Source organism: Nycticebus coucang, chromosome 5 (assembly GCF_027406575.1).
Source record: "Nycticebus coucang isolate mNycCou1 chromosome 5, mNycCou1.pri, whole genome shotgun sequence".
NCBI lineage: Eukaryota > Metazoa > Chordata > Mammalia > Primates > Lorisidae > Nycticebus > Nycticebus coucang.
The window spans coordinates 110,964,719-110,981,302 of record NC_069784.1 but is presented as its reverse complement, the minus strand read 5'-3'; the positions used below and the strand labels follow the sequence as shown (position 1 = coordinate 110,981,302).

At 36.5% G+C, this 16,584-nt stretch overlaps 2 protein-coding genes and 1 non-coding gene across 3 annotated transcripts in view; 2 read left to right on the top strand and 1 right to left on the bottom strand.

Moving 5' to 3' along the window:
* SLC2A12 (solute carrier family 2 member 12) overlaps positions 1-3,698 on the top strand; it is a 58,148-nt gene extending 54,450 nt beyond the window's left edge. The window contains 1 exon segment of the mRNA XM_053591230.1: positions 2-3,698. Within this exon segment, the coding sequence (XP_053447205.1) occupies positions 2-28 (27 nt within the window). The 3' untranslated portion in view covers positions 29-3,698.
* On the top strand, positions 1,660-1,759 carry LOC128587089 (small nucleolar RNA U13). The gene has a single exon (XR_008380508.1). It is a non-coding gene; the product is annotated as a small nucleolar RNA U13 (small nucleolar RNA).
* Positions 3,699-3,854: 156 nt separating the features above from the next.
* Positions 3,855-16,584, bottom strand: part of TBPL1 (TATA-box binding protein like 1) — a 51,255-nt gene continuing 38,525 nt past the window's right edge. Inside the window, exons 2-7 of the mRNA XM_053591232.1 lie at positions 11,850-12,028; positions 9,631-9,713; positions 9,426-9,489; positions 6,872-6,975; positions 6,682-6,776; positions 3,855-4,384 (exon numbers count right to left, since the gene is read on the bottom strand). Of these exons, the coding sequence (XP_053447207.1) occupies positions 4,305-4,384; positions 6,682-6,776; positions 6,872-6,975; positions 9,426-9,489; positions 9,631-9,713; positions 11,850-11,984 (561 nt within the window). The 5' untranslated portion in view covers positions 11,985-12,028 and the 3' untranslated portion in view covers positions 3,855-4,304. The remainder of the gene's footprint in view (positions 4,385-6,681; positions 6,777-6,871; positions 6,976-9,425; positions 9,490-9,630; positions 9,714-11,849; positions 12,029-16,584) is intronic.

The following is a 16,584-nucleotide window of genomic DNA, read 5'->3' as shown; positions in this document are numbered from 1 at the left end:
CCACAGGCAGCTGTCTCCAGAGACCTAACAGCCTCAAACACCTAGCAAACAGGGGTGCCGTGTCACAGCACTTAGCAGGGTGTCTGGGACCAGCGTGTAGTTGCTACTCCTGTGTTCTTCCTTCAGTGTCATTGAAAGGACACCCTGAAATTACTATAAAAAAAGAAACCTTATTCCCCCTTCCCCTAAAGGTAGATGAGGTGTACGGGTCTGAAGTAATTTTTTTTTGATTGTGAACATGTAATCAGGATAAAAAAAAATGATACTGGCTGGTTTGATACTTTGTACCTTTCCCACAGAGCAGCCTTTGAAAAGAAGTGAAGTCCTACTGGTGAAATCAACCTTTGCCTTAAGCAGAGTACATATGGAGGTCAGTTCCTGCTCCCCGCCAAGTTGTCTGGACACACAGGCTTACGGTTTTGGCTTACTAAGGACACTACTTGCAATGGGTCTTGTGTAAAAAGAACCAGGTCACGCAATGACAATTTAATTGCACATATTTTCTCTCTAGATTAGTTAGAAGCAGATCCTGGCTAGGATTTTAGTGATAATTCCTAGTTACAGTTCAACTAGTACAAAGATTATACTACTTATTTTATGAGTTATGATCTACAGTTAAATGCAAAATAGCCTACTTTCATGAATTTTGTAATACTGTAAAATCTTTTTTAAAACCAATTTCACAATAGTTGAGACAAATATGCGTTTTTTTATTTTAAAAATGAATATCAAAGAAAATTTAAAAATCCTGGGACCATATTTATTTAGAAATAGTTGTTAGTAAAACGTTAGAAAAGGAGTCAGGATATTAGGTTATTTATCGAAATCTTTAAGCAATTAGGTTTAAGTTATTAAGCCTATAGAAATTCTTTGTAAGGTTTTCATGACAACTTACAGTAATCCACAGTTTCCTGCAACTCTTCGCACTCAGGAATATCACTACCTCAGATTATGGCACACAGGCTGTAATCGACGCTGACTTTCAGATGACTGCTGACGTAATAAATGAGCTTCACACATAAAGACAATTTCCTATGTTCTTCTTTGTGATGAAACATATTGATGGACACTGTGCCAGCAACGTGGATCTTCATCCACACAGAGATGGATCGTTCTCTTCTATATTCCTCCAGTTGATTTTTAGTAAGACTTGGTAAGACATTTTACCAACAGAATTGAGATATGATAGAAAATCCACAATAAAGAATCTTAATGCCCTTAAGCAGTAGCCCATTAAATGATTAATATTGCGAACTCTGAAAGGCATGCCAAAAACTTAAAAGAATGAATAACCTAACTTGAAAAAGAATTTAAAACTCCATTTTATTTACCTGGGAATTTTTCTACAGGTTCTTAACAAACTGTCCTAATTTCAAATTAAGGGTACATGATCCATGGCATTTTCTTATAACAAAGTGAAAGACTATATAAATCTCTGTAGCATCAGAGACTCAGGAGAGTAACTAAAAGTTCTGGTTCTGAAATTTATTATCTAAATTAACATTGGCAGGGGGAAGCCAAGAGGAAAGGAGATTTAAGATGTTAATTCTATCACAGTACTTTTCATATGCAAGTTAGAGCATGCTTTGCTTCTTAGTTTTGGAAAAGAGAAAGGAATGTGTCTGTGTTCTGCAGAGGGTCAGTTCAAGAAATTTATCAATCCTTTTGTAGTCTGTGAATATGATGAAGGGGCTTTCAAGGCACTTGTGTGAGATGTGCCTCCTTGAAACCTTGGTGTGGCGTGGACAAAAACAAGAAATTTATCACGAATCTTCAGTGAATTATAGGCCAAGATTTCTTTTTAAAAATGAAGACAGGTTATCAATATGAACTGGGTTTTTTCTTTTTTTGGCCAAACATCACAAATGGTAAGATGTTTAATAAAGCTATTCCATGTTTCCTTTGAAGTATGAGCAGCTATTTCTTGGTTTAGTCATTCACTGTCTATGGGCATAATATTATTTATTAACCTAGCTGGTTTATTCCCAGTGACCTCAACTTCAGTATCTTATATCATCTCTTTATATTTTTCTTTTATTGTCTTGAGTCTGTAACTAAACAATTTTATCTTCAAACTAATTTTTACCCAATACCCATCATCTTATACCAAATCAAGCTTTTTGGTTTTCAAAAATAAAAAGGGGGCGTACTTATAATTTTTATGTATATATTCACAGTTTTTATTTATAAAAAAAATTTACAGTACTGTGGAAAGCCAGCGAAAGACATCAGACACACTCATTTCTTCCCAGCTTTGTTAAGTTTAGTGGCTTACCCATGGACACTCTGCCCAGTAAGGCTCACGCTGCAGCCCTGGAAGCAGACCTGGTTACACTGTCTCCCCATCCTTTACAGATAAAACACTTCCATGAACTATTGATCTGCTCAGTTTTCAGTTCATTCAAATACTGAAAATGTTACATTATCTGGATCCGCATCTTGGCTATATAATCAAGTTTTCCCCCATTCTATGTTTCTTTCTTTGTGAACATTGCAAAACAGGAGATCACTTACTACTGTTAATTAAAACTAAGTGAAAAATCTCAAATTTTTACAAAGGTCTGCCTATAACTTTTTCATCTAATTTTGTTCTCTGTATTTATGAGTTTAGCTATACTAGTGGATCTTAAAATGAATCAAACACAAATGGAAAAAAAAAAACCCCAAAACATTAAAGTCTAAGAATCACAATTCAATCTTTCACAAGAAAGAAAAATACAAAAGTTAGCCTTTGCCCCCCACTTTGGAGGAAATGAGAGGCACGGTAGGGAGAGGCATTAAAAAGGAAGACAAAAATAAACACAATAATACATGCTGTTCAGTGCAGTGCTTAAGCTAGGTTTTCAAGATTTTATAATACAGTAAGGAAAAATGTACTGTATATGGAGGTTAAGATGTTGTAATTTTTCACAAGGGTTTCAAAACCTTTTGGAAATTCAAGTTTTTGTAGAAAATTGTGTTGGAATATTGTCTCTATCAAGTTTCTCCTGAGAAACTAACTTGACTCTCCAGTCAGGTTAATTTCTAGGTAAAATCACTGTAGGTTATACTAACTCCTAAGCCTAAGTGGTAGAGCAGGACCACAGCTGGATCCTGTGTCACCACTGCAGGGCTCCTGGATGAGCCAGACACTGTTTCATAAATACATAATGGTTATAATTGTAATAGTAGTAACCCCATATACTGAATAGTCACTCTTTAGCTCCATTAAATAAGACACAGGAAAAACATATCTCACAAATGGCTTTCAAGTTCAAGTGGAACTATAATTATACTGTGGCACAGAGGCAGCTTGTGGGCACTTCTTGTTAAAACAGCACAATGTTATCAACTTCTGACTAGACTTTTAGTACAGCCTTGAGCACCAGCCTTAAATGAATGAGTCAAGAACCTTAACCACTTCCCTACAGCTACAGTTGTTGAGTCTTTCCAGAATAACAAAGGTCCAAATGGGGCAAAGGCTATCTCACGTCCATCTAGTGGGTAAGAGGTTTCTCTTTGTAAAACTACAATTTCTTTACTTTCGAAAGTGATTTAACATTTTCTATCATATTAAATTAGCAACATTAAACATTATCCTTTATCTATAAAGTTCTACTCCGGTTCCCTAGAATTTATATACACATTTTTATTTCTAATTTGCATGAAAAAATTTCCTATTAGATATTTGGTAACACAGCATTAAAGATACTATTCACATGTGGCGCATATATATATACAAAATACACTTCAAAAAGAAGCCAACACACTTTAGCCAAAGTCTAAGCTTGCATAGATTAAAAAAAATTATGAATACAATTTTTGTTAAAATAGAAAATGGGGAATAAAAGTTACAGAATGGATATGAAGAGAGATCTTTTCCAAACTTTTATTTGTGCACATTCAATTGAAAAAGATAACTTTTACAGGTTCTTTGGTGCCCATATTCAGCATACAAAAATGTAAAAGACTATTCACAAATAAAACACCTTAGCTCAAACTGGAAAAAAATAACAATGACAACAATAAAACAATCTAAGGTAGTGCACACTGTGACAGCTCTGCTTATGTGGACATGAGAATTACTGCGAAAATAAATAGAATGTCCTTTTGTAAAAGCAGCAATGTCATGTCTTGTAAACTTCCTTTTTATATTACAGCAACGTTTGGAATAAAATCCAAAGGGACTGGAGCTTACACTGTAGCCGTGAATGAGTAAAAGAGTCTATTTCCTCAATTATTGTTGGTCCAGTTTTCCTTTTGAGTCCAAATGTGCAGGTTTTAAAAGGTGCTCAGTTAGAGATTCTAACCAATTAAGTAATGAATTATAAAATTTCTTTCCTGCTTTCAAACACAAATGGGTAAATCTGTTCCACAGCAGTTGCAACGGCCTTTACATTGGGCCCTGTAAGAAACACAATGGAGGAAGGTGAAAATTGGTGAAAGGAGAGGGCCAGGAAAAAACAGACTTCCCAGAATTATAAATATTCAGGTAACTTAGAGTATCAACTTAATTGTTTAAAATGTCTACACTTACATAATTTTACATATAGTCATAATAAGAACCAAAAGAATATAAAGTTTTTTTAGACTAAGGAAATCTAAAAGACAGAATATTCATTTTGTTTTAGGGCCCCAATCTGGAAAAGAGGGTATAAGAAATTGCACGCAACTCTTGTGGAAGAGAATTAAAAGCCTTGTAATTTAACGCGTAGGAAAGGAAGGAGTGAGAAACAGACTAGACAAACTGTCCTTTTGGTCCCTGTCATTTGGCTTTGTCTTAGGCTACAAATGAGGCGCACGAGAGTACAGAGGAACCCAGCAGAATAACACAAAGCTGCTATCAAAACATTGGGAAACCAGAGGGCTGTTTTAAACTACGTGGTCTAAAATTCCCCATAGATTTGTTAGTACCCACATTTATTACTAATCTGGGCATTTCCCTCTCAAGTTTATCCAAGTCAATAAGGGGGTAAAAAGTACAAGACAGTAACCCTAAACTGAACTAATCCATTCAATGCCATTTAAAAGTGTAATCTTTCATTTAAATAGCTAAGAAGAAACATAAAAGGGCAATGAAAAGTATTTTTTTTTGAAAAGCATTTTCAAAAAAATTATTTTGAATTAAAAAATGGTTTCATCAATATATACTTACCTCTTTTGAAAGACCCATCCACTGTGAATGCTTTGAAGGTCCTCCCCATGTCAGATCTTGGTCAGTTCCTTCCTGACTTGCCCTTCCCCCCACTCCACGAAGGACAAAGTGCTTTGCTCAAGGGAACCACTCAGCATGTATTCACTGAATTGTTAACATTTCATAGGCTACTCTAGATGTAAATAATGCATACTACTTAACTAGGTCAAATGTCTTGGGTTTGTTATTGTGCTGTTTAATTATCCATTAACTCAATAAACACAAATTTTTACATACGCATCATTTTATTCTACACTTAGCAGGGACTGATAGATTTGGGGGCCTCTCAGATGTCCAAGCTCCAAAGTGTGCAAACAGATAGTCAAAAGGGAACAAGTCTATTTGTTCTTACCTTCCCATTTTTAAGATTTAGGTGGGATTGTGGCAATAGGCTTTGAAAGTCTCTAAGAAAGATGAAAAAATCTATGGGATGAGTCAAAACTAAAACTTACTTGTTGAGAATCTAAATATATCAAAAAATGTTATTCTCTAAGGTCTGAATGGATAAAAAGCAAATCTCAAGGATACTAAAGAAACTTCCCTCAACTCAGGTTTACCTAAGGATGGGGTTGACTTCCAAACAATGCCGCTGTATAATTTATAATCATGGTACCTTTAAAAATCATATTGCATGCTAATGCTACCCTTTGAAACATATGCCCAGTCTTCTGAAACCACCCCTTCCAAAAGATATATATAACAAAATACACATATAACAAATGGGTACCAATTATATTTTTAGAGTATTTTGTTTATGTAAAACCTCTGATGTTCATAAAGTATGTAAACCTCTGAAGTTCCTAAAGGTATTTTAAGTGTAAGATATCATAAATTTAAAAATCATATCATGGGCCAGGTGTAGTGGCTCTTGCCTCTAATTCTAGCACTCTGGAAGGCTGAGGTAGGTGGATTGCTTGAGCTCAGGGGTTTGTGACCAGTCTGAGCAAGAGTAAGATCCTGTCTCTACTAAAAACAGACAAAATTAGCGGGATGTTGTCGTGGGTGCTTACAGTCCCAGCTACTTGGGAGGCTGAGATACGAGGATCTTGTGCCCAAGAGTTTGAGGTTGCTGTGAGCTGTGACGCCATAGCACTCTATCTAGGGTGACAGAGTAAGACTCTGTCTCAAAAAACAAAACAAACAAAAAATCATATTATGGATATATAGAATTTTCTTAACAGATCCAAACTGGAAACTACTCAAATGCCTTTGGATCGGACATTCACACACTGGATGAAAAGAAATGATCTACATACCTCTACACGGAACAATATAGATGAATCTTACTAAGATAATAATCAGTAAAAGGCAGACACAAAACAGTGTGTGTGAGAGATACGAATAATACAAAACAAGTAAAAGTAATCGTAAATGTCAGGAGACTGGTTCCCCTTAAAGGGCAGAAGAAGTGATGAAAGAGAAATTAGACATTATTTCTATCTCGGGATGGGCAATCTTACATCACTCAATCCATAACTGACAACTTTTGTTTCAATATTATAGAATACCTGTTACTGTGATACTTCCTGTTGAAAAAATCTGTAATGTAGCTCTTAGAGACTTTATTCGATAGCACACAGCAGGATGAAGTTCAGGTTCATAACTATACAAAAAAAAAAGCCAAAATTAATATAAATATTTATAACCCAACTAGTAATTTTAAATTTGCAAAGTTATCTTGCTTCTTCAAAGACCTACCTGGCATGAGGTCTATTGTTCTTTGTGAATTCTGGCAAACGGATTTCAAATGGCATGTTACATACTGCCAAAACGTTAACAACCTTAAAATCTGTAAATATTACCTTTAGGAAAAAGTAAAATACAATGAATTTATTTTGAAACAAAAAATCTGCTCATCATAGCAACCATTACTAATTGTCAATCCTTAAAATAAGTGTTTTATTTTAAGTAAAAGAGAAACATCTTAAGAATGAATTTAATATTGTAAGTTGTTTTTAAAAATCATTTTTCTTTTTAATTATTATGAGTACACAATAGTTTTTTTTGTTTTTTATTTTTCATTTCAGCTTGCTTGTTCATTCTTCTTCATTTGAAGTACTCTTTTTTTTGTTGTTCATTTTCTTCTTCCTCTGGCGGTGCTCTTTCCCATTGCCTCCCCAGTAGCTGGGATTACAGACGCCCACCACAATGTCCAGCTGTTTTTTTGATGTTGTTAGTAGAGACGGGGTCTTACTCTGGCTCACTGCTGGTCCCGAACCTCTAAGCTCAGGCAATCCACCCGCCTCGGCCTCCCACAGCGCTGGGACTACAGGCATGAGCCACCACGCCCGGCCAGTACACAGTATCTTCAGAAGTTGTTTAGTATTATTATTTTTTTTTTGGCACCATACACTGGTTTTATAGACCATTTGACACATTTTCATCACACTGGAGAAGTTCTTTAGTATTAAAATCTATAACTGAATTTAAAAAAGCTCAAAAACATCATTAAAAAATGAAACCTGAGGGCGGCGCCTGTGGCTCAAGGACTAGGGCGCCGGTCCCATATGCCAGAGGTGGTGGGTTCAAACCTAGCCCCGGCCAAAAAAAAAAAAACCCTTGGGCAGCACCCGTGGCTCAAGGAGTAGGGCGCCGGTCCCATATGCCAGAGGTGGCGGGTTCAAACCCAGCCCCGGCCAAAAAAAAAAAAACACACACACACACAAAATGAAACCTGAGATATTTGCATGACTCCAACAGATTCAGGGTCTCTTGAATCTTCAGTTTTCTTTTATTTTTTAATACTATAAATGGGATACTTAAATCTATTAGGAAAAAGGGAGACTAGTGAGAAGAAAAAATAAAGAAGAGTTCTAAAGAATCAAACTGGAAAAGGTGTCTCCCTAAAATATCAGTAAGAGTGTACACTGGGCTCTAACAGTCAGACGTTTTCTCATATACATTAGTGTAAAATAACATTTCTGTGAGTTTGATTACATGTTTATTTTCTCTTGGAGGATAGAGATATAAAATTGTGTTTTTAACGAATTGGGATTTCTCACTTAAAATTAGTTACATTCTAAGAAAAGAAACTCCAAGGGTGAAAATAATGTTCTCTTAAGAACTTCAGCCACTCCCACAATCTTGAATTGTTCCATTTCATTACTTGCTTCTCCTTAATCAGTCCTCCTAAAACCACAATTATAGACGAGCTATCCTCCAACCCAGCACTCACACAATGCAGTTGCAGAAAGCCAGGATACTGCAAAACAGCACCATCTCTGAACCAAGGTACACATCAAGGCACGCTGTACTGCCACTCTGTCAAGCACTGGCCCCGATACCCAGCAGCAGCTCAGTCCTTTCCTATTACTTTCTACTTCAGAGAGACTGAGTTGTGAGAGAGAAAAAATCTCTCACCTGTTTTCACAAACTGATCTAAATCCCAAATTATATTTGAATATTCTGCTTATGTAAAACCTCTGAATTTCATAAGATTAAGTATCTAGGGGCCTTATCAATCATATTTACCTATAATTTACTCATCGTTTCCAAGTGATGCAGCATTTCTGTAAAATGCTATCATTTGAAGGTATACTTCTACCAAACTGTATGAGACAAAGCTGACATATCCCACAGTCAAGTTACAAGTTCAAGAGCCTGCCAACCAGTGTGTCCATGTCAGCAGGACCCTGCAGCTCTCTACTCATCATCCTGACTTGGCATTTGTGAGATGACCAAAAACTTTCTTTATTGGTGAGAAGCGACAAACTAGGAGTTGAAAAGGAAATTAATCTATAAGGAGACAAATAACTCTGTGGGGAAAAAAATTTGTAACAAAGCTGGGATATTTTACAAATACCCACAGGCCAAGTTTTGCTATTCATTTTCATACTGAAGGGCAGTATTAAAAAAAAAAAACAAACTAGAAAAAGTTCAATTACAAGAGGAGTTTCTGGGGCAGCACCTGTGGCTATGAGTAGGGCGCCAGCCCCATATACTGAGGGTGGCAGGTTCAAGCCAGGCCCTGGCCAAACTGCAACAAAGGAATAGCTGGGCATCGTGGCGGGCGCCTGTAGTCCCAGCTACTCAGGAGGCTGAGGCAAGAGAATCGCCTAAGCCCAAGAGCTGGAGGTTGCTGTGAGCTGTGACGCCACAGTACTCTACCAAGGGTGACAAAGTAAGACACTGTCTTACAAAAAAAAAAAAGTTTCTGTGGTGATTTCCTCGGTCTATTACACTAATTTTTTTTTTTAATTTTTCAGAAATAAATCCACAAATATTTGTAATTTGAATATCTTTTGGAATTTACCTGGAAACCTAGTTTCTGCAGACTGCGTGCTAAACGTCTGGCACCAAATTTAGCTTCTTCTTCACTAAGGTTTTAAGAAAATAAAAAGATTATCAGTTACACAGGAAATAAATTTTATACTGAAGAACATAATAAACTTTACATATGAAAATGTCTTTTCCACAAGAAGTAAAACATAAAAATGAAAAACCCAGGTAATATTTACCTTGTTGCTCCAGTGCAAATAATTTTTCCTGAGGACCAAATTGTAGCTGTAATTCTAGGTTTTCTAAGCTTCATTAATACTTTCTGAAAACAAAAAAATCTGATTACCTAGTGAGCATTTTTACACATGGTTCTGTCCTACATAGCCCTGTTAATGTCTAAATGTTCCAAGCTTACCCAAGACCTAAATCACTGCTCTCCAAGTCACCTATTCTGAAATCAAGTGCAATACTGAACACAAAGAACATATAAATCCAAAGGACATTTAATTAAAAATGCGAGATCTTTAAAAACCTCTCACCATCTACTTGAAATCAACGTACTACAAGTACATAAACATTTCAACTCTCACTTCACTGCACTCACATAACTGGGATTTGCATGGGTCCTCACACATGACAACCTTCACAGCTCAGGAGCTTCACAGTAGTTGTTACTGTCACGTGGAATATTCTCCCCTCAATATTTTCTTCATTTAAATCTCTCACTAGATGTTACCTCCATAGAGAGGCCTTCCCTGACTATTCCACAGAAGCACCCATTCCTTATAGTAATATTACTGCTTTATTCTGCTTCACGGCACCCAACACTACTTTCTTTATGTTACAGTTGAGATATTTATTACACACTCAATTTCAACATGGAAATCTCAAGGGAAGGACAAATGTTGGAGCTCGAAATGAAATTTGAGATTCCTTAGATGTGAAAGGCATTTAAAGCTATGGGTTGGAATGAAATAACCTATCAAGAGAGTATAAACAGACCAAGAACCAACTTTTAAGATAATATATCAATTGAAATTTTCATTGTAACTTTTCATTTGTGAAAGTCCTATATGCCCAGTATGTATAAGAAACAGAAAAATATCAATTGAATAATATACATTTAAATGAATTGGCCATTTCTCCTTAAAACTTCTGTTACATTTTGAGCTCTTCCTTCTGTCATCTGTTATACTATCAAACTAGAAAGTTCTTAAATCTGGGGACACTCAAAATTTACCAAAGATGAAGATGAAATTTTAACTAAAATACATCATTAAAATTTCATACACAAGTGACAGAAAGCTAGTCTGAGTTTATCCTACATTTAACTTTCTCACCACCAGCTTGTGTATCAACTCAGATTTGTACCAAAGCAGTGTTAGGCATATTCCTCCCGACTTATTTATTCTTTTTTTTGGACAGAGCCTCAAGCTATCACCCTGGGTAGAGTGCTGTGGCATCACAGCTCACAGCAACCTCCAACTCCCGGGCTTAAGCGATTCTCTTGCCTCAGCCTCCCAAGTAGCTGGGACTACAGGCACCTGCCACAATGCCCGGCTATTTTTTGGTTGTAGTTGTCACTGTTTGTCAGGCCCGGGCCGGATTTGAACCTGTCAGCTCTGGTATATGTAGCTGGCGCCTTAGCCACTTGAGCTACAGGGGCCAAGCCATTTATTCCTTTTTTTAAAGGAAAGATGGTATTATTGATCAACTTGAACATCTGTAATTGTGGGTCACTAAAAATTTTAATTGAATTTATTCTTACTCAGTTGCTAGTATAAGAACTAATAACAATTTACGTAGACATACAGGCATCTAATTTTTACAGCTAAACAGAGCCTTCAGACACATTCTTATAATAAATGATAAAATATATCTATCTTATCAATCTTTGGTTTATAAATGCAAAATAAATAACCTACTGTCATTTATAGCATTAATCTCAAACCATTAACGTTTTATTATTATTTATTAATACTAAGGCTTTAAAATATTACAGGTTTAACAAAAGCTAAACTCTAACATGTCCAGGTTAAGATAGGAACAATATTGTTTTCAGCAATTTGTTATTAAAGAAAATCATGTATCTTGGCTAACTAAACAGAGGTATGCTAATTCATACAAAAATTACAATATATATTAGCGTATCATTAAAATATATTTGGATAAGAATATAAGAAAATTATAAAGACTGTTTTCTTCAGTTAAAAGAAACTGAGAGAATAAAATGTCTCTCATCAATGCATTCTTTGCTAAGATTTAATATAGGAACTGTATCTCCAAAAGCTGCCACCTCCATGAGAGGAGGGGGTCACTGCTACAGGGCTGCTATATCGAGGACTAGCACAAGATAAGGTGCTCATAAACTATCTGTGGAATAGAAACATTTTAGTGTCACTCAGAGCACTATAAAATTAGGCTATGTAGTACACACACACCAAAATAAGATACTTACTCCAACATCACGCTTATAAATTACATTTGCTCCCTCCAAAGCAATCTTCCTTAAGTTCAAATGGCATCTTGTTCTAAAAACACAGACTACATTTGTAATTAGAATGTCCAATGCAACATCACTGTCTGCATCCATTGGGGTAGTTTAAAAACTTAGCTTCCCACCACGAAGATCACATCCTGAGAAATAAAACAAATTAAAGTCATTAAACTTAAACGTTCTGTTAATTTATTAGGTAATTAATTAAGAAATGTCCGATTTCATTAAGTACTAAGTTTGACAGTTGATATCTTTGACATTTCACTTTTGATAGTTTTTGTTTGTTCATTTTATTTGTGAAAGGACATCCTAATTCTCTCAGATACACATTTTGGCTTATTATATTTCAGATATTTTTTAGAGCAATTTTTGTGAAACCATGAACAAGTCAAAAACATGTGTTACTTCTGAATATGAGTTCCACTATGGATCCAGGACAGTGCAGATCACTTGAAATATCAATGAAGTGCTTAGGAAGGATGAGGCTAATGAATGTACAGTATGACGTTGATTTGAGAAGTCCGTTCTGGTGATTTTAATCTTGAGAATGAGCCACACTGGTGACCTAAGGCCAATGTGGATAATGATGCGCTGAAAGCTATTGTGGAGGCGAATTCATCTCAACCTACATGTAAATTACCAGCAAAGTTTGACATTACTATTCCAACAGCAGATGACTTGAAACAACTCGTCAAGAAACTGGAAACATGAGTTCCACACGGAGTGTCAGAAGAGAAATCGGCTCAAAGCTTGCCTTTCCTCGCTGTTACGACATAAAGGTCAACCATTTCTACACTGTATATTTACGTGTGATAAAAGATGTATTCTTTTTGTCAATCATAAGTGTTTGGCACAATGGTCAAAAAACACTAATGGTATCTATTTGGTGGCTTCTATCATCTACTATAGCTTCGTGAAACCTAGTCAATCGATGACAGCAGATGTCTACTGCAACCAACTGGATGACATTGTAAGGATGCTTGCAGTTAAGCAACCAAGACTGGTCAATACAGACATACTAATCCTTTTTTTTTATTGTTAAATCACAGCTGTGTATATTAGTGCAATCAAGGGGTACAATGTGCTGTTCTCCTATACAATCTGAAATATTCTCATCAAACTGTTCAACATAGCCTTCACGGCATTTTCCTAGTTTCTGTATTTTTCTTATTTTCTGTATTTTAGTTTCTGTATTCTGTATGTACTAAGTTTTGCCTGTACCCATTCTAAGATGCACCATAGGTGGGACCCCATCCATTAACCTCCCTCCACCCTAACCTCCCCCCTCTCTTCCTCTTCCTTGACCCTTTCCTCTTAGTCTTGTGCTATAGTTGGGTTATAGCCTTCACTTGAAAGCTATAAATTAGATTCATAGTAGGGCTGAGTACATTGGATAATTTTTCTTCCATTCCTGAGATACTTTGCTAAGAAGAATATGTTCCAGCTCCATCCATGTAAACATGAAAGAGGTAAAGTCTCCATCTTTCTTTAAGGCTGCATAATATTCCATGGTATACATGTACCACAATTTGCTAGTCCATTCATGGGTCCATGGGCACTTGGGCTTCTCCCATGACTTAGTAATTGTGAACTGGGCTGCAATAAACATTCTGGTACAGATGTCTTTGTTATATTGTGAGTTTTGGTCTTCTGGGTATAAACCTAGAAAAAGAATTATAGGATCGAATGGCAGGTCTATTTTTAGGTCCCTAAATATTCTCCAAACATCATTCCAGAAGGAACGTATTAGTGTGGATTCCCACCAGCAGTGTAGAAGGGTGCCCTTTTCTCCACATCCATGCCAACATCTCTGGTTTTGGGATTTTGTTACGTGGGCTACTCTTACTCGGGTTAGGTGATAGCTCAAAGTACTTTTGATTTGCATTTCTCTGATGATTAAGGATGATGAGCTTTTTTCATGTGTTTGTAGATCGTGCATCTGTCTTCTTTAGAGAAGTTTCTCTTCAAGTCCCTTGCCCACCCTGAGATGGGATCGTGTTCTTTACTTGCTAACACATTTGAGTTCTCTGTAGATTCTGGTTATTAGACCTCTACCGGAGGTATAACCTGCAAATATTTTCTCCCATTCTAAGGGCTGTCTGCTTGCTTTACTTTCTATGTTCTTGGCTGTGCAGAAGCTTTTTAGTTTGATCAGGTCCCAGTAGTGTATTTTTGATACTGTTTCAACTGCCTGGGAAGTCCTCCTCATAAAATATTCACCCAGGCTGATTCCTTCAAGTTCCTGCACTTTCTTCAAGTATTTTTATAATTTCATGTCTTAAGTTTAAATCTTTTATCCAGTGAGAGTCTATCTTAGTTAATGGTGAAAGGTGTGGGTCCAGTTTCAATCTTTTACAGGTTGCCAGCCAGTTCACCTCAATTTCCCCACTGAATGTTTTTAATTAGCTTGTCAAATATCAAATAACGGTAAGTAGCTGGATCCATCTCTTGGTTCTCTATTCTGTTCCAGACATCTACTTCTCTGCTTTTGTGCCAGTACCATGCTGTTTTGATCACTATGGATTTATAGTACAGTCTCAGGTCTGGTAGTGTGATTCCTCCTGCTTTGTTTTTATTGCTGAGTAATGTTTTGGCTATTGAGGTTTTTTCTGATTCCATATAAAACGAAGTATTATTTTTTCAAGATCTTTAAAGTATGACAATGGAGCTTTAATAGGAATTGCATTAAAATTATATATTGCTTTGGGCAGTATGGACATTTTAACAATGTTGATTCTTCCCAGCCATGAGCATGGTATGGTTTTCCATCTGTTACCATCTACGGCTATTTCTTTTCTTAGAGTTTCATAGTTCTCTTTGTAGAAATCTTTCACATCCTTTGTTAGGTATATGCCCAAATATTTCATCTTCTTTGGCACTACTGTGAAAGGAATAGAGTCCTTGACTGTTTGTTCAGCTTGGTTATTATTGGTATATATAAAGGTTACATATTTATGGGTGTTGATTTTGTAGCCTGAGACATTGCTATATTCCTTGATCACTTCTAAAAGTTTTGTAGTGGAATCCCTAGTGTTTTCCAGATATACGGTCATATCATCTGCAAAGAGTGAAAGTTTGATCTCTTCTGACCCTGTGTGGATACCCTTGATCGCCTTTTCTTCCCTAATTGCAATGGCTAAAACTTCCATTACAATGTTAAAGAGCAATGGAGACAATGGGCAACCTTGCCTGGATCCTGACCTAGGTGGAAATGATTTCAATTTAACTCCATTCAGTATGATATTGGCTGTGGGTTTGCTGTAGATGGCCTCTGTTAGTTTAAGAAATGTCCCTTCTATACCGATTTTCTTAAGTGTTCTGATCATGAAGAGATGCTGGATATTATCAAAAGCTTTTTCTGCATCAATTGAGAGAATATGATCTTTATTTTTTAGTTTGTTTATGTGCTGAATTACATTTATAGATTTACGTATATTGAACCAGCCTTGAGACCGGGGATAAATCCCACTTGGTCATGGTGTATAATTTTTTTGATGTGTTGTTGGATTCTGTTCGTTAGGATGTTATTGAGTATTTTTGCATCGATATTCATTAGTGATATTGATCTATAATTTTCTTTTCTTGTTGGGTCTTTCCCTGGTTTGGGGATCAAGATGATATTTGCTTCGTAGAATATGCTGGGTAGTATTCCTTCTTTTTCTATATTTTGGAAGAGGTTTAGTAGTGTAGGTACTAGTTCTTCTTTAACGGTTTGGTAGAATTCTGACATAAAGCCTTCTGGTCCTGGGCTTTTCTTTTTAGGGAGATTTTGTATAGTTGATGCTATTTTAGAACTTGATATAGGCCTGTTCAACATTTCCACTTCCTTCTGGCTAAGACTTGGGCAAGGCCAGCGGACCCTGCCCCCTCACCAGAAAAGGGCGGGGGCGCCGGGGGCCTCCCACTTATTCTACTCCTCTTACCGTGCCAGACTAGAGTCAAGATCAACAGGGTCTTCTTTCCCCACTGATTTCGCCAAGCCCGTTCCCTTGGCTGTGGTTTCGCTGGATAGTAGGTAGAGACACTGGGAATCTCGTTCATCCATTCATGCGTGTCACTAATTAGATGACGAGGCATTTGGCTACCTTAAGAGAGTCATAGTTACTCCCGCCGTTTACCCGCACTTCATTGAATTTCTTCACTTTGACATTCAGAGCACTAGGCAGAAATCACATTGCATCAACACCTGCCGTGGGCCTTCGCGCAGACATGCTAATCCTCTTAAAAGACAATGCTCAACCATGCTGCACAAACAATGCTGCTCAAACTATAGAAGTTGGATCTGGAAACTCTGTCATCCACTGTATTCACCAGACTCTGCACCAACTGGCTAACAACCACTTCTTCCAGGATTTGGACCACTTCAACAAGATGCAGAAAACACCTTTCCCAAATGCATTGCCACTTGCTCACCAGGCTTCTTTGTCACTGGCATAAACAAGCTACCACTAAGATGTCAAAACTCTGTTCATAGTTTCATTGTATACTTTGATTAATTGTACTGCTTTTTGTTTGACATGTAATAAACTAAACTTTTGATTCAAAATCGAACATTTCATATTTAATGACCTAATATTTTTCACAATCTTGAAATTACAGATTCATTTTTTTACATTCTATATTTACTTTTCAAATGTTTCTAGAATCAAATCATGTCCTTTCTTCTTCCCACTAAAAATGTTGTTGTTTAAAAGAT